At 39.9% G+C, this 17958-nt stretch overlaps 2 protein-coding genes across 2 annotated transcripts in view; both read left to right on the top strand.

Annotated features, from left to right (window-relative positions):
* The window catches only part of LOC133345943 (inactive dipeptidyl peptidase 10-like), an 87281-nt gene extending 84397 nt beyond the window's left edge, over positions 1-2884 (top strand). Inside the window, 1 exon segment of the mRNA XM_061557086.1 lies at positions 2-2884. Within this exon segment, the coding sequence (XP_061413070.1) occupies positions 2-136 (135 nt within the window). The 3' untranslated portion in view covers positions 137-2884.
* Positions 2885-6953: 4069 nt separating this feature from the next.
* Positions 6954-17495, top strand: CCDC93 (coiled-coil domain containing 93). Its single transcript, XM_061557085.1, has 23 exons — positions 6954-7113; positions 8726-8839; positions 9203-9297; positions 9589-9700; positions 9867-9965; positions 10061-10117; positions 10252-10352; positions 10596-10629; positions 10886-10975; positions 11202-11252; positions 11410-11496; positions 11961-12077; positions 12308-12370; positions 12616-12689; positions 13518-13599; positions 13687-13761; positions 14149-14220; positions 14367-14475; positions 14871-14953; positions 15443-15480; positions 15878-15962; positions 16401-16514; positions 16948-17495. The coding sequence occupies exons 1-23, from the start codon at positions 7021-7023 to the stop codon at positions 17002-17004; spliced, it is 1902 nt and encodes a 633-aa protein (XP_061413069.1). The 5' UTR covers positions 6954-7020; the 3' UTR covers positions 17005-17495.
* Positions 17496-17958: the final 463 nt, after the last annotated feature.

Here is a 17958-nt window from a genome sequence, read left to right as displayed (position 1 = left end):
GAGAAACTCTGTGCGCGAGCTCAAGTGGAGGCGGCACCTCTACAAGACGATGACAGACTTCTTCGTTGACTGCTTCAGCCAGCTGGCACCACGTGTGCGAGACGAACGCGAGGACGACGATGATGAGGACGAGTGAACTACGCGTGTAATTACTGTCGTGTCTAAAGGTGGAGACAGAGGGCGGCACAATAGGGTGCATCGCTTCTCATGGGGTTTCGCCTGCTAGTTGATGGCCATACGCGTGAATAACATTGGAGCAGCCACCAGAATTTCTAGCTCATGTACTAGTTTGTACTAGTGTCACTTGCGCATTCAATTAGGTCTCCGTAGGAAAAATAAGGGGAGGAGAAATGCCTCCAGCAATTCCCTGAGGTCACCTCGATGATATGCTATTGGTAATCGAATCCTGAGTTTGTAACTCATAACTCAGCATATCAATTATAGAAGCAACGGTTTTAAAGTCAAATTACGAATATCTTAAATAACTCTTTTAAAACATTTTATTTTAAATAACAAAACATGTTTTATTTTTAATTATTAATATTTGTACAGTATAGGATTGCATATACACTGAAATAACAATATATAGAGTATTTAATTTCGTGATCAAATTGATCAGCAATCATTTGATCCAAGCATGAGAGTGTTCATGTTGAGAAATTCAACCATCGCTGCATGGTAGTTGGAGCTCAGAGCAGCCACATGAGAAACCATGCATTCTAAATATTCTCCTTGATGTCCCCATCCCCGCCCATTGCTTTCCAACGTGCGCACGGACTTACAACATGCTTTCTTTAAGCAATGTCTTGTGTCTCTTTATATTGCCACATCATAATTGAAAATATAGTCACTCCAAAAGAAGTTGAATGCGAAATTGTTCATATTTCGGTAATCTGAAGGAAAATGAAACGGAAAATAATAGTGCTTGCAAACAACATTCATTTTAAATTAATGAATAATTTAGCTGAGTTGGTTGTTGACCATAACTACAGTTTCAAATATGTATTCCTCTCTCTACACCAATTACTGATTCAATAATTTTCACACGGGACTATGCACAAAACTAGGAATGACAATAGTAACTAAATATACTGCTCAGTATATTTTAACTATTTGCGGTGTTAAAAATAAAGTGATCCTGTGGAACCTGATACCAAATTCTTTTGCGAAATACACCTGCCTGAAAGATTGCAAAATACAGTTGTTAAATACAGAAATATTTCATAAGCCTACACTTGTTTGCATTCATAAGCATGTATTTCCCAGGACTTGTTAACGTGCATTAGTGTTCCACAGGGTCGCCTTTTTTAGGTGTGTATTTTATTGTCACACTATAGCACACATGTTGCATCAATTACAATTGATTAAAGTGAATCCCTTTTCAATTATTGACAATAGGCTCAAGAGGAGCCATCTATTGGATAAGCACGAGTCAATGTTCATTCAATAATCGATTAAAACTCTTTCAGAAAACTATTAAGTGCAATATATACAAGTGTATTTTTGTAAACATTAAAAGCGTATTTAATTATAGAATGGTTAATGGTAACAAAAAATATTAACTTCTGTAATAACATGCTGAAAATAACTTACTTTTCAATAACCATCATATCAAGCTATGAAATAGCAAATGTACTCAAATTCTACTAATATTCCTTGTACGATGGTAGGCATTTTATTTATAGTTTTTATTCTCTTTTTCTAACTTATGAAAATCTCAATTATAAAAATGTATGATTGTCCTTATTCAAGTTAACAACCAAATTTAATGTCAGTACTCTGTACTTAAAAATTGAATCTAAAACATCTGCTACTGCATCATTTGAACGGTTATCCAGTATTCCACCATGTTTTTGACTTTCATTTTTTAAGAATGGCATATCACACACAGTACAATCGTGGAATATCTTCAATCACTATTCCAGGAATGTCTGTCCAGAAGTTGTGGACAGTTTCCAGAGGTCTCCATGATACACATCCATCTGATCTGTATAAAATCAGACAATTCACAGGGTAAAACGTGAATTTATTTCCGATTAATTATTTAATAGATCTGTGCTTAATTTACCAAATGTACTGTACGATCACAGTGTGTAGTGCTCTGCTTTGAAAACCTTTCTGGTAAAGTTTTACGTAACTTATACACACACACACACAATACATATACAATCATATGAAGCTGTGCAGAGCCTCCACCTGTTTATTAATTTGCGCACGTCCTCTATAGAGTTCAGGATTCTGAGAGTTTGTCTTGCATTTCTGATGTTTGTAGCAATTCTTTGGTCCATAAAATGCATAGCCCGTGAATGCTTTGAACTGCTTGGAATTTTTATCAGTGTCCTGTAAATATGTTACTTTAATAAGCACTTTAATGGACTCGTTATTGTGAATAAGTGTTAAATGTTACCAGTGTTAATGTTGCTGTGTCACATTATGCTTTAGGCCAGTTCCATCATCAATGTTCTAAAATGATTGCCACATTCATTTTTGCCTCAGTGTTGTGTTTTCCCAGTTGATTAAAAACTGTGCCAAACATCACAGTGTGTTTGTAAACTTTTTGAACTAAACACTATGTAGTAAAATAGTATTGTTTACAGAAATTAACGTGTTATATTTACTTATTCTTTTCAGGTAGTAATTATCCAATATAAAGTTGCCCATTTGAATTTGTTTAGGCCTTTTACAAATATTGTAATAACTTAAGCTGCATTAAAGTACCAGATATAAGGAATGCTTTTCAATTGGGACTCCAGAACCTAGAGTCTGCTGGGTGGCATTACACACTGGGTGAGTCGTTTGAGAATTATGGAGAGAAGAATGGAGGACGTTGTGGTTTTGTCCACTACTGGACATGTGTGAAAAAGAGCGTTATAGCTCATCCAATTCCTCCATGTATAAACATTCCTGATTTTATGTTCCACCTGTGGGACGTACACATATGATCATGCTGCCACCTGCTGGTGGGATTTATCACGGGTCACAATGTTTTGTGTCACATCGCAATTGGCACTATTGTAGGTAATGCAATGATTTGTTATTTTTTTGTGATGCATTATTTATATAAAATGCTACAAAAATATTATAAATTTAAAGTGATTGGCTTATAAGGGTCCATGTACTCATGTTGTGCCACGATGAAAACAAGCTCTGAATTTAAGCTAAGTGTTCTTCATAGCTATCGTTATCTCGATACCTTCTTTAGAAACGTAAATTAATTATAAATGCACGTGTGTATGGTGGACTTCCAATAGGAACTGCTGACTGAAAGCTATGCAAATACTTTTTCATGTCAGCGATAGCACACAATATACAGCTTAATTTTAAGAACAATAGCCTGCAAGGTAAGGAGTGGATATTCTCATTTATGCACGATCTTGAGCAATTAGAATTTAAAGTTCAGATGTGCACACAGCTGTCCTTGCTGGTTTAAATACAAATTGAAAGGTAAATGCAGTTCTACTTTTATAGGTCGTTTGAAACAAATCTAATCAGAAAAGCAGCATCCGTTATCTTTGTAAAAAGTATTGGATATTAATTATACATTATTGCACATTAGGCACACAAAATGAATGTTTTCAAAATAATTCGAAACATTCTACTCTTCCCTGGAAACTAACGGTTGGACCCCAAAAAACGTGTTGGCGAGTAAACCCTGTGTCTGTCAACCCATACGGTTTACCCGTATTCTTGAACAGGGAAATTGAGTTTCAGGTCGAAACGGCGCACATCCTTTTCAATAGGGGCAACAAAGACATCATACGGCCAAAAAAATAAATTGTGGGACAGCTTTTTTTTTACTCTGAAGAGTAGCGATCCCCGTAGCAGCCGAAAAATGTGATCCTGAAATTTGTAAAAACAGGATTGGGATGTACATGAATGATAGTGTATTGTTTAACCCTTCATAATTTACTGTTTAGTGTTGTACATTTACAAAATAAGTGTGTGCATCCACATATCAAGCAAGCAGCATCAGCATGCAAGATCACAGAGTAAGCATACTGGTAGGATCCTCCTGGTTACACCAGCCTACAGGGGATTATTGTGTCCGTCCGTCATGCAGGGAGGGGCTGGGTGGGGAGGGGAGGGTGGGGAGGGGCTGGGTGGGGGGTGGGAGGGGTGGGGCTGGGTGGGGAGGGGCTGGTCACCCCGTGGTGCCCTTATAAAACTCAACGTTTAACCTACTCACGTCGGCTTGTGCCCGCCCTCACAGTCGGCCATATTTGCGGAATACACCACGCCGCTGTTGACCCTGGCCATTGACCGAGCAACCCAACGTTCCTATCAGCTCCCTCCGCAGGAATGTGTTAAGTAGCATCACTGACACCAATTATCAAAAGTAACACAAAAAAGGTTTTTGTTTAGTAACATAATTTTTGTCGATGTGTTTGTGTTTCTCCCTTGTGATGGGACTTTGTAGGATGAACGTTGAGATTGATAAGGGCACGGGTTGACCAATGAAGTCTTGAGTTTATCTGTAATAAGGTCGGCACTGATAAGGGCTTGACAGGTATGAAACCCAGAACATTTAAAAATCGAGGACGTTTCGCTGGCGGTTACAAGCAGCGTTTAAATGATTGAATCCGAAAGCATGACGTCACAGGGAAACTGTCACATCCCCCACGTGGCACCGAGTAGCACGCCGGCAGTCACGTGAGCAGCTCGCGCGCCGGGGGGGGCGTGGCTGGGAGGGGGGTGGCGGGTCACGTGAGCGAGCCAGCTGCCCCTACGGCGTGTGGTGCTCACGTGACCATGACGTACTAACCCACGTGATAAGCCACTCCGTTAAGCCAGGGGTCTGGAACCTTTTTGACTGGGAGAGCCATAAAAGCCAAATATTTCTAAATATATTTCATTGAGAGCCATATAGTATTTTTAACGTTTAATAAATTCAATGTCTTACTTTTAATGCGACTTCTGGTGCTGCATGGTTTTTGCTGATGGCCTTGTAGTCTGGTTCATACGTGGTGAGGTTGAGCTTCGTGCAGGCGTGACCCGTGAAATTTATCTTCAAAACTAATTTCTGTTTACTTTAAAATGACACAGTATTATTAAACAATATCACAAGTATTTTAAAATCAGTTCCAAACGGATTTTTAGTTTTTTTATTATTATTTTTTTTCAACTCAAAATTGTCTGGGAGCCATATGCCGTCACTGGAAGAGCCATATATGGCTCGCAAGCCATAGGTTCCCGACCGCTGCGTTAAGCTGTCGTTTGTGTCCAGATCGCTTCTGCAAAAGAAGTTAGTAGCTCGGTTGTATTTACCTGGCAAAATAAAACAAATAGTTTCGTTTTATTTGTGTATATATTTTAACCGACTCGTTTACCTTTCCTATACTTTGCACTTCTGTAGTTTTTTTAATTGCCTGTGGTTGTAAACGTTCTGACCCACCTCTTCTGTGCAATCCGAGGGACAAAAGAGCTTTATAGCTCATCGGATTCCTCCTGCAGTATAAAAAAATATTCTGGATTCACGGCGGTCACGTGGAGAGTGGTGGGGGGTCACGTGAGCTTAGCGGCTGTCACGTGGAGAGCGGCGATGCAGCGATGAGCGCTTCGCTCTGCGCTACGAACTCGTCGACTCGAGTTCGATTCCCCGCTCACGGCCAACAACCCGGTGACGATTACACTGTGGAACATGATTTTTTTGTTCCTGGGTAGTAAGGGGCCGTCCATAAATGACGTCATGCGATTTTGGACGATTTTTGACCCGTCCCACTCGTCACACGGCGTCACAAAGTCAGACCCCTCCCTCAAATATGACGTCACAAAGCTCTGCCCCCCCCCCCCCAAATAAAACATGCTTCAAATCGCTTTAAACTGCTGTCATTGTAGTGCGTATTTAATGTGCTTCTGCACTCTGATGTTGTAGGAGAAAACATTTATTTAAAAGTCTATTTAATTAAGTAGAACGTGTTGTCTATATTTATTTAAAGTTGCGCATTTTGATGTGACGTCACATTTCTCACCCCCCCCCCCTCGTCACACATCGTCACAAATGTCTGACCCCCCCCCCCCCCTAGGTGAGTGACGTCGTTTATGGACGGCCCCTAGGTGTTATTTTCTAATTGCTTATGCCTTTAAAGTATAGAAAATGGCTATTATTCCCCACAAACTTTGCTTTTGTGACCAGGACTTTATATGAAAGAATGACACAAATGCACAGGTTTTATCATTGAAAATAGGTACATTTCAAAATATAACTGTCCTGGTCACAAAAGCAAAGTTTGTGGGGAATAATAGCCATTTTCTATACTTTTGAGGCATAAGCAATTAGAAAATAATACTACCCAGGAACAATGTTTTTGTTACACATTGTTATCTGTATCGGTCGTGGGCCTCCCCTAGGTCGAACTCCGCTGTCAAATGAGTAACCTGGTGCGGTGTTATAGTTAAACATCGCCACTGGGGAGACAAAGGCGGCCCGGGCGGACTGGTGGCCACCCCACCACCCCCTCGTGTGCCAGTGGCCTCCACAGGCGCCGCTCGCTAACAGCACTCGCCCCTCCAAGTCTGTCTTTGGTGGTCACGTGGAGAGGGGTGGTGGTGGTCACGTGGAGAGGGGTGGCGGTGGTCACGTGGAGAGGGGTGGTGGTCACGTGGAGAGGGGTGGTGGTGGTGGTCACGTGGAGAGGGGTGGTGGTCATGTGGAGAGGGGTGGTGGTGGTGGTCACGTGGAGAGGGGTGGTGGTGGTCACGTGGAGAGGGGTGGTGGTGGTGGTCACGTGGAGAGGGGTGGTGGTGGTGGTCACGTGGAGAGGGGTGGTGGTGGTGGTCACGTGGAGAGGGGTGGTGGTGGTCACGTGGAGAGGGGTGGTGGTGGTCACGTGGAGAGGGGTGGTGGTGGTGGTCACGTGGAGAGTGGTGGTGGTGGTGGTCACGTGGGCGGAGCGGTGGTCACGTGGAGAGGGGTGGTGGTAGTGGTCACGTGTAGAGGGGTAGTGGTGGTGGTCACGTGGAGAGTGGTGGTGGTGGTGGTCACGTGGGCGGAGCGGCGGTCACGTGAGCAGAGCTACTGCGATGGCGGCGGCTGCACCGCAGCGATCGCGTGCGGGGTCGAGAGTGGCGGCGGCGGCGGCGGCGCAGTACGACCAGGACGGGCGTCTCATCGAGGCGAGACACACACACACACGGCGGCGGCGAGATGTACACGCGCACCACACGTGTACTGAGAGAGCGAGAGGTCATGGGTAGAAGCGTACACGGAGGTGGCAGTGAAGGGTGGGGGGGGGTGTTTTAAAAAAAATTAAGTTTTTATTTATATTTTGTATCGCCCTGAGATCCTGTGAGAGCCATCGGCTCTGGAGTCTGTACCCCCTGCGCAGTGCGCGGTACAGAGACGGCTGGGGGGGGGGGTGGGGGGGCAGCTGTGTGTACAGTAATTACGCGTGCGGAACTTCTTTCGCACCGTACGTTGCCGACCGTGCTCATCGGAAGTGCGATGAGCACGGTCGGTTAGGGGGGCAGGCACTTAGGGGGGCCGGGCACTTAGGGGGACAGACACTTAGGGGGGCCGGGCACTTAGGGGGCCGGGCACTTAGGGGGGCCGGGCACTTAGGGGGGCCGGGCACTTAGGGGGGCAGGCACTTAGGGGGCCAGGCACTTAGGGGGGCCGGGCACTTAGGGGGGCCGGGCACTTAGGGGGGCAGGCACTTAGGGGGCCAGGCACTTAGGGGGGCCGGGCACTTAGGGGGGCAGGCACTTAGGGGGCCAGGCACTTAGGGGGGCCGGGCACTTAGGGGGGCAGGCACTTAGGGGGCCAGGCACTTAGGGGGGCCGGGCACTTAGGGGGGCAGGCACTTAGGGGGCCAGGCACTTAGGGGGCCGGGCACTTAGGGGGGCCGGGCACTTAGGGGGGCAGGCACTTAGGGGGCCAGGCACACGGAGAAACGTGGCGAGAGAGACGAGACGGTGTGGAACTCGCACAGAGATGGTTTACACGGAGAGGGAGGAGTGAGGAAATCAAGTGGGATCCAGACACGGAGGGGTATGCAGAGAAATAGGCACACATTGTGCACAGAAACACGCACGGGCGTTACAGAGAGGCGCAGATATGCACCCATGTAAATATGGTTCTAATATAGTCTATACCGTACATATAGATGGGTATACAGTACGAGAAACGGATGCCTAGGTACACAGTGACAGTGAAGGATGTACAGTACCACTGCACGCAGATACACAATGGAGATATTCACCGCACAGTGGGTAGAGTGTATGTACAGCATATAGCGAGAAGGAGGAAGTGAGATTCTGAACCGTGCAGATATTTTCACGACTCCTAACCGAAGAGAGATGACCGACTTACACGGACATACACAAACGAAATATATTTGGTTTATAATATTCGCTCGTTTTGCTGCTCTCCTGGTAGAACAGCAGCGAATCGTGTTAGAGTAGCCTTGGCCCATCGTCTTTTCGTCTGGGGTTGGAAACAACAGCACCACCTGCTGGAATAATCACTGTAGTGTCTGTCATGATTAGTTGGTTGTCCTTTGGTTAGACTTACAGTCACACCGCTCCCCGCCATAGGAACGTGGAGTTTTCAACACTAGCACAATACCTAATTGAGATATGTACCACCAAGGGGTTTTTGGGCATTGCAACAGCATTTGTTTCAATGGAATGAGCCACCCTTCTGTTCAGCAACAATGATGACTGTTCAGTTAGGTACATTGTTGTGTTTGTGGTTACACTAACGATTAAAGTGCATTACCGTGTGTAGGTGGAGACGCGAGAGGATGAAGAGCAAGGCGTCAAACTATCAGAGATCCTTGAGCTGTTAGTTGCTGCTGGCTACTTCCGTGCTCGCATCAAGGGGCTCTCATCTTTCGATAAGGTGGAATTTATGTTGCCTATTTTTGCATATTGAAAGCATTCTTAGATGTGCAAAATGTCAGTGTAATGCTGCTGGGTTTTTTTTATTTCTGATTAATATGCGGAGCGGCGTGTGCATGTTTTAATGAATGCATAGACCTTTGTTAATTTAGCTTATTGTATTATAGAGACCTGAAAAAAACCTTAAATGCAAGACCCAGTTATGTATTTTTGCTTTGAGAGTACTTAACTGTTAGAAACAATTGACAAACAATATAGTTTATCGCCCAAAAAATGTCTCACTGCAATATGTATGTTTGGTTAACTATTGAAGCCACCGTTAAATAAACGTGCTTTCATTAAAGTTGTTGATGTGTGTTTGTAGGTGGTTGGAGGAATGACATGGTGCATCACTACGTGTAGTGTTGACATTGATGTTGACTTGCTCTTCCAGGAAAACTCCACCATCGGCCAAAAGATGTGAGGTTTGGAAAAGCATAACCAGATTTAAAACGTGAATGTCAGGCTATTGATGTAATACGTGTAAATGAGTTCCATAAATGATATTCATCCTTCTTCTTGGTTCTTTCGGTAAAGTCACTTTACCGAAAGAACCAAGAAGATGAATCCCTGCAGTCACGAAAGCTTTAAATCGAAAAATATTCATCCTTGTTATTCATCTGTTTGTACAAATGAGATTTTTTAGTAATTTGCCATGAGACAGTTTTACTAGTTGAATGCTACTGCTGCTTCTGTGTATTTTCTTCACAGAGCCTTGACTGAGAAGATAGTGTCTGTTTTGCCGAGCATGAAGTGTCCTCATCGGATTGAACCCCATCAAATCCAGGGTTTAGACTTCATACACATATTCCCTGTTATCCAGGTAACTTTAACAAGATTGTAACACTTCGCATTCTGCCACTAATATTTTTCCAAAACATAAGTGCCTTCTATAATAAATGTCTAATTTTGTATATGAAACACATTCTATAGTTTTACATGAATCTATACAAACTGTATAAAAACACAATGAAATGTTTGTTTTTAAGTGGTTGGTGAAGAGGGCCATAGAGACACGAGAGGAAACGGGCGACCACATTAGGGCTTTCTCCATCTCCCAGTTTAACAAGAGCCGCAGACTTCCAGAGGCAAGAATTTCATCAATTGTGAATTACATTTAAGCGTTCTAGAACATGCATGTGAAGTTTTGAAAAATAATATATTTTTTGCATTTTTTTGTCAGGATGAAGAATTTTTGGAGCGGAAGGGAAAGGCGACCATGGCTTTGCTAGCTGCTGCTGTAAGTTTCTGCATGCAGTATCTCACTGTACGCAGTGATAACATGTCATAATTTTACATGAGTGTATTGTGAAATGCTTCACAAAGCTACTTCACTTTGCACTCCCTTTTTAACCTTCTCACCGATATCCACAGGAGGAATACAAACCCCAGAGACGATACCGGCGACAAGTTGGAACAGACTCTCTTCTGGATGAAGAGTCACGTGTGCAGTCTACGCTTCTAGAGTATGGCAGGTAATTAGTGAGTGAGCATATAGGTACATCATTAAATAAAGCAAGATTAAATGAATATAATTACTTCATAATAAAAATGTATTGAGCGCACTAGATCATTAATATAAAATGTACAGGTAACACGTAATTAAAGCTGTAATTCAATAATTGTCATTTTAGTCATAATTGATTGTGCGCTTTCATCCGAAACGCTTTTTTTCAGTGGTTACTTTAACCAGGCCCCACCCTTTGTCCGTTTTGCAGGAGGTATTGCTTTATTCAAAACAAGAATGAGAAGGTGAGTGTATTGTTTTTGTATGTCTGTAGTTGCCACTGTCTGAATTATATAATTAATATATACACTCTGACTGAAGACCAACACATACTAAACATTCACATATACATTTTTATAATTGTCAGTATTTATGACTTTTACAACTGCTGTTGCATATTTACAAGGGAAGTATGACATTTAAAATGCATTATGGTTAGGTCAAGCAATGCAAATGTGAATTAAGTGTAGTTATGAACAGCATGTGCCTTGTGTGCTTTAGGTGGATGACCGGAAAAAATCTGTGCCAGGTGCCGCAGCAGTAGGGAAAGCACAGACAACTGAGGAAGAGGAGCTGCAGGCTGCTGATGAGGTAAGTCCTATTTAGAGATTTAAATAATCCATCGGTATTTAAAAAAAAACATGAAGCTGTTACAATCATGTTTTATGCAGTTTGAGTGGCAGTTTATCAAATGGTAAATTTTGGTGATTGAAAAACATTTTCTGGCCAATTATTTGTGTTTTTTAGTGTGTACAATAATCATACATACTGAAAACCACTAAATATTGATTTGGTCAGCTTTGTTTTATTTTTGCAGATTCGCATCAAGACTCTGATGAGCAGCATGGCTGCCATGGCAACAGAGGAAGTATGTATTTCGAAATATTAAACTACATTCACATATAAATATATATTGCAATATATTAACTTTAAGCACATTTGCCTACTTGGTACCCTTATTTCACTTGCTATGCTTATTATTTTAGTATTGTGAAATGACCATTACGTTGTATTTTTTGTTTCAGGGGCGTTTAACAGCCAGCACAGTTGGTCAAATTGTTGGTCTTCAGTCAGAGGAGATCAAACAGATTGCTTCAGAATATGCAGAAAAGGTATTTATTTTGGACTTTAATTTTCATATCAAAACATGATTTGAAAAAAAAACAAATTGACAGTTCTGATTTCTTTTAAGGGTTCAAATATTTCCATTTACATGATTTCATTTTAATGATATCTTTACCATACATTGTCAAAATTACACCTGAATTACTACACTTAATTTGAGACAATTTAGTTGTAAAATATCAACATGTATCACAAAGCAATTGCTGTATTAAGCTACTTTCAAACTTTTTCCCGATCACATTTTTTAAGTTGGTTCTATTAAATTGCAGGAATTCGTAGGTTTTTTTACCTTAAGTATAAGCTACTTTTCATAGTTGAAACCATCGTATAAACATGCAAGACTTGATTCTACTATACGTTCTGTGAGCTATGGCTTAATTTCATTATCGTGGTTATAACATTTTTACATCTTCCTTGGAATACTGATTAACACTCTGAATTCTCTTTTCAGCAATCAGAGCTGGCAGGCGAAGAGAAGACAGAGAGGCTTGGTCCAGTACAGCAGCACAAACGCTTGGTTGTTTCGCTTGGCAAGCAGATTTCTCAGAAGGAACTACAGCTGGAGGAGGTAACACTTGTTTAGCTACACATGCAGACTATTTTTATCTTTCCGCAAAACCTCTTTTTCAAAATTGGGGCTGGGGCATGAAAAATACTTAAAAAGTTATATTTTATGACTAAATCATTGTATAAAAAGAGCTCTAAGGAAATTGTATATACATATGTATGTTGACGATAGTGTTGTTTTCTTCTGTATTCCCACTTGAAAATTCTAATCAGCTCGCATGTGTGTTACAGATAAAGGCCAAGCATACTGAGTTGAAAGTTGCCTTTGAAGCTGCGAAAGAGAAGCTTATGGAGGTACGCGTGCAATTGAAGCTCACCATTTTTAGACATGTTCAAGTTCACTATGTTATTGTATTGTATTACAGCACGTGTAACCTTAGCTTTAGACAATTGTAAAAAAATGTCTCCATTCCCATGATTTATAATTACTCAGACTCATAATGGCATGTTATTGCATGGTAATACTTTTTCTTTGAACATAGCAATACAGGTGTGTTCATGTGAAGGATGTTGCACAGATTTAAGTGTGTGTTTTCCAGGTCGAGAAGCAGGGAGATAGTCTCAGGAAGGAGATGGGACAGTTGGATTCTATGGAGAGCCAGGCTGATTCAGCGTAAGAAAGCCTACCAAATACATGTGTACATTATCCATGTATAGTTGTACTAAATACATGTGTACATGATTCATATCTAGTTGTATTAAAATGAGACTAGACTTTACTTTGCTACCCTGCACATTATTCTTCCCAGCATGGATTAATGTGTGCCTTTTCTACCATCATTTTTAAAAGCATAAACATATGCTTAAATATACACAAATAAATGTGATTCATAACATCCACTTTTGCAAATGTTTTATTGATTGTACCATTCAGAATCATGTAAGAGTTTGTTAAATATTTCTGAGCTTCCATAGTTACTGTGTATGTATTTTTCAATAATAGTTTTGCATTTTCTTTTTTTCAATAAGAACTTGATACTCTTTGGGTCTTTCAGAAGCAGGGAGAGATTCTCAGGAAGGAGACTTTACCGAAAGACCCAGAGAGTATGAATTCCTGCAGTCATGAAAGCTTTAAGTCAAGATTTAAGAACTTGATCATTTATATGATGATATTCTGTAGATCTCACTGTTTAAACATATATATGCATTGTGGATGCATCTAATTTCCCTTGGACTGTTTATATTGTGTCATACAATATATATTAAGAACATCTTGCATCTTGCACGTAAATAAACCATTCTAAATAAAAAATATATATTTTCATGAAGCACATTTCTCCTTATGGAAATTAAAGGGTGTCTCAAGTTAAACAGTCCCATTTTGGCATAATTCACTCAGACATTGAGGGACAGCACCATTGTGTTGTAATATTACATTGTTAGGAACTATAGGAAAGTAATTTCTGTTGATGTATTAATACTAATTCCACAATTGCTCCAGTGTCTTGCAGAAGCTGAGAGCCCTGGTGGCTATGAATGAAAGCCTCAAGAGTCAAGAGCACGAGTTCCGTGCTCACTGCAAGGTGACATGTAATTCTTCATTGTATTGTTTTGCATGATTCACATTTACTACGTGTTTGTAAATAACATTGAATGTATGTTTTTTATAGGAAGAATTGACACGTCTACAGAGCAGCATAGAAGAGTTAAAGCTTCAGACCAACAATACGACTGGAGAAGAGGCTGTAAGGAGATGATCCGCATTTGCATAAATAAATTGGCCTCATAAAAAAAAAGAAGATACTTTATAAACTGCTGAGCCTGTGCTTTGCATTTAGAAAAATGGAATTTAATCACTTTCAGTTATTTAAATCGATGATAATGTTTTATTTAAATACCATGAACACTAATGCAAAAGCATAGAAAGTACATAAGTGATTTAAATATTTTAATTTATAATTTATGTATTGTTCAATATATAATTTATAGTGTTCATTTAAATATAACTTTACATTGAATCACATTACTTATACATAGATGCATAGCAAATTGAGTACAGATATTCTGAAACCATACGTGTATGCCAATCCAATCATATTAGTACTTTATAATTAAACAATAACTTTTTTTAGGAACAAGACCAGTTGATTGAAAAGCAATACCGCACGGATATCGACAAACTGCAGAAGATACGCATGCTCTTGGCAAGTAACACAAACTGTTGAAACAAAGCACAAATGGATAAAATTGCACTCGCTAAACACAACAATGGTTTACTCGTAGAATGCATCGTGATTATACAAAACATATAATTTCTTCTGCTTGATTTTGGTGTGTTTTTTTTTGTTAGGGGAGGAGAAACCGAGAGATTGCCATCTTGCAGCGCAAGATTGATGAAGTCCCCAGCCGGGCTGAGCTGACTCAGTACCAGCGTCGCTTTGTCGAGCTCTACAGCCAGGGTAGGAAGAAATAATCGTCATGAAATATAATAACAAAGAGAACAGAAGCATTTGCAGGCACCTACAAAACAATACGTACTTCACCCTCCTGTGTTAAAGATTGTGAAGCATTAACCACATTAGGTTTGACTGAAGATACCTGAACTCTCAACCAATTTTGCGATAAAACATCGGCGACACTTGCACGAAACGGCGATGATAACTTGCCTCTTTTTGGAATGTTTTTTATTTTAACAATTTCCAGTGTAGTTTTATGCAAACGTGTATGCATTGGTGCTGAAGAAGAGCATTCACGTGAGCTTCATTATTTTATAACATTTACCGAAGTGTTAATAATATCCCGTGCTGTATTGTGGTCTGGAGTATATGAAATCCACATTTTCTCTGATGTGTAGTGGCTGCCACCCATAAAGAGACAAAGCAATTTTATACTTTGTACAACACGCTGGATGACAAGAAGCTGTATCTGGAAAAAGAGGTATGCTATGTTATTTTGAAAAAAAGTGTATCAACTATAAGTAATACCTTTGATCGGGTTTATTCAGAATATTAGTTTGTGCATGGAAATGTGAGTAATTACAACAAGGTTATTTTTCCAGTACTGAATTAAAAGGAATCAACACTTTTTTGTTTGTATAGTTTAACATAATTGGCACAGTTGGCATCCACTTTTTTACTGGAAGGACCTTTCCAACTAAATGTGTTGATGGTATTGATTATTGTAACAAAAATATTGTGTAATGTGCCTCACTTGTTTATTGCAGATAATCATTAATGTATGTTGCACTTATTTCGCACCGTACGTAGCCAACCGTGCTAATCAAAGGTGTGAGGGAAGGACAAAAAACTAAACCCAAAAAGCCAAATTATTAATAAGATGGAAAATGTACAGGAGTATTTAATTGTTTTATATTTAATTGAGTTGCCTATTCGTAAAATGAACATAACACATTTTACTGTCTCTTAGGTTAATTTGCTGAATTCCATCCATGACAACTTCCAGCAGTAAGTATGTTATAGGTGATTGGTTATACCATGTATTGTTAAAAAATATATAACTTTAATAATGACACTTATTTTCTAATACTGCATCCACAACCCTCATGCAAAACATATTAACCACATTTGGCTCTACTTAATATAACTGACAGATCAACCGATGTCTTGAGAGAACATCAGCTTTACTTTAGCCAGGACAAAACACTGATGATAATACTTGAAAACTACGTAATTAGACTTATCTTGCATCAGGATTGGAGCCAAGAGAATAGTTTTCAATCTATGTCAGGTTTCAGCTCGTAGAGAAACAATGTCGCTAAGTCATTTGGAATAGCTGGACAGTTGGTGTCGTCATTTTTATCTCAATTGTAAGAAAGCTCCCTGTGCATTGTGATTTCCAAAGGGCCATGGCTTCACAAGGTGGCAGAGAGCAGTTTCTGAAACAGCTGGAGCAGATTGTGGAGGGGATCAAGCAAAGCCGTGTAAAGGTTAGCGAGTGAAAATGTTCTTTGGAAGAAAAATCCCTGTAATTTTCCGCTGGATAAGCTTCATTGCTTTTTCACATGTGCAAGGTATCATTAAAATAGTTACTTCCTTGCATATATTTTTATTGCATATTTTCTGCATACATCCTCATGTATTTGTAATTCATTGTGATTGATGTGGTTTTATATAAAATTGTACAAATATCTGCAATTATGCATATAATTGCAGATATTCCCTGTGTGCAAGGGTAGGTATTATATGCCGATAAGAGGATTTCCCTTTGGCAATGCTTACAAAATATAAGTGGACATATAGGTCACAAGATGGTATACTTTTTTATTGCTACACTGATTTAATTGCACATTTATATATAAGTGTCTGTTGGTTATACTCGTGTACCTTTATGTAAACTTCAAATGGTCCATGTCATTGACCTGCAGGTGGAAAAGAAACGTCAGGAGAATAAGATGAGAAGGGACCAACTTAATGATGAACATCTTGATCTCCTGGACAAACAACGCCTTTATTTCAAAACCGTGAAGGACTTCAAAGAGGTTAGATTCATTTTTATATTTATTGGGAGTACTTCTTAATAGTCATTTATAATCCCAGGCAAATGGAGTTTCAAACATCTTATTTAGAAAGCTTACATGTAAAAAAAATCAAATAACAGTACTTTGTTAGTAATTACTTTCAAACATTTGGAAGCATACTTTCAGAAAGGTTAATTGTGTGAAATGTTGCGTTGAGTCATGATGCTTATAATAAATCCCAATGAATAAAAAATTACATTATAACACGATTAAATGTTTTCACATGAAATGTATTTACTCCTCACAACTGCTCAGAATACTTTTAGTGCACGTGACGAAGACAACTTGACAATGGCTTTTTGGGTCATTGCAGTTACATTGCTTGATCTAGATATTGAGATGAAAGTGGCTGAGTTGCATACTCTAATATGTGTATTGGCCTGTATCTTTGCAGGAGTGTCGCAAAAATGAAATTCTTCTGTCCAAGCTCAGGGCAAAGAATATGGCCTAAGGAACAAGAAGGGTGGAAACACCAATTGTCTGCACAAATTGCAACTGGTTTCACTTCGAATCACACCTGTCTTAAAAACAAATGTGTGATTCTGTCGTTCAGCTGTCATCCACAATCTGGATGTATCTGTGTTTGTCCAGAGAAGTCCTTGACCAATTTTAATAAACGGTGTCATTTAAAATGTGATGCACACATGGTAAAAATTCCCTAAATATGTTTAACCCAATTATTTAACTAGGCATGCCCCACTCTTTTTACAATAGTCTCAACAATAAATCTGTGGTTGAAAATCAGGGCTGGAGGGAAGTTTAATGTCAACGGATTTCCTGCTGGTGAATTTATATTTAAATGTTTATAATTTTGGCACGATATGATTTCATGGCTTTTGTTACAGCTTACTGCCTTGCACAAAAACATCAACCAACTGAAATTTGTGTGCTGTGAAGGTTAACGTGAAATTCTTTCATTTTGCAATAAAATATCTCAAAGTATCCGTTTGTTGCTGAACAAGTATGGTTTTCACTCCTCAGATGAATTATGAGCTTAAATTAATATCATGTTAATATTGCACACAAGGAATTCTGAAATATTTCACTCGATTTTAATTTGTTATATTGGTGTATTTTGATTAAAATTGATCAATTTTATGAGTTTTTACAGGCCTATAATGCAGGTCTGTCAAAACTCTAAATCGTGAGTCATCGTTGGGCCCACTTAAACCAAGCCTCCAGCATCTTTGAATTCACCTAAGCAAAACATCAATAGTTCGCAGTTTACCACCCCCAGTTCGAGACTTAAAACCTGCGGCACCACTGATCTGGAATCTCGGGAACCGGCAAATTCAAATTCTGCCAGGAATCTATAGCACACCACATCGGTGGTGTCCTTGGATTATATTTTATCATGTTGCGATTTGAGAATTTTTCTGCTCATGGCAAAGAGGCTACTTGCATC

This window comes from Lethenteron reissneri, chromosome 23, assembly GCF_015708825.2.
Source record: "Lethenteron reissneri isolate LAM-NWPU_2019-01 chromosome 23, ASM1570882v1, whole genome shotgun sequence".
NCBI lineage: Eukaryota > Metazoa > Chordata > Hyperoartia > Petromyzontiformes > Petromyzontidae > Lethenteron > Lethenteron reissneri.
Note: the sequence above shows the minus strand (reverse complement) of the source record. Positions and strands in the feature narration are given on the sequence as shown.

Coding starts and splice junctions, on each gene's coding strand:
- CCDC93 (XM_061557085.1), top strand. CDS start 7,021: ATGGCGGCGGCTGCACCGCAGCGATCGCGTGCGGGGTCGAGAGTGGCG. Junction 9,701..9,866: donor ACATATTCCCTGTTATCCAG/GTAACTTTAACA, acceptor TTTGTTTTTAAG/TGGTTGGTGAAGAGGGCCAT. Junction 13,600..13,686: donor AGTTCCGTGCTCACTGCAAG/GTGACATGTAAT, acceptor TGTTTTTTATAG/GAAGAATTGACACGTCTACA.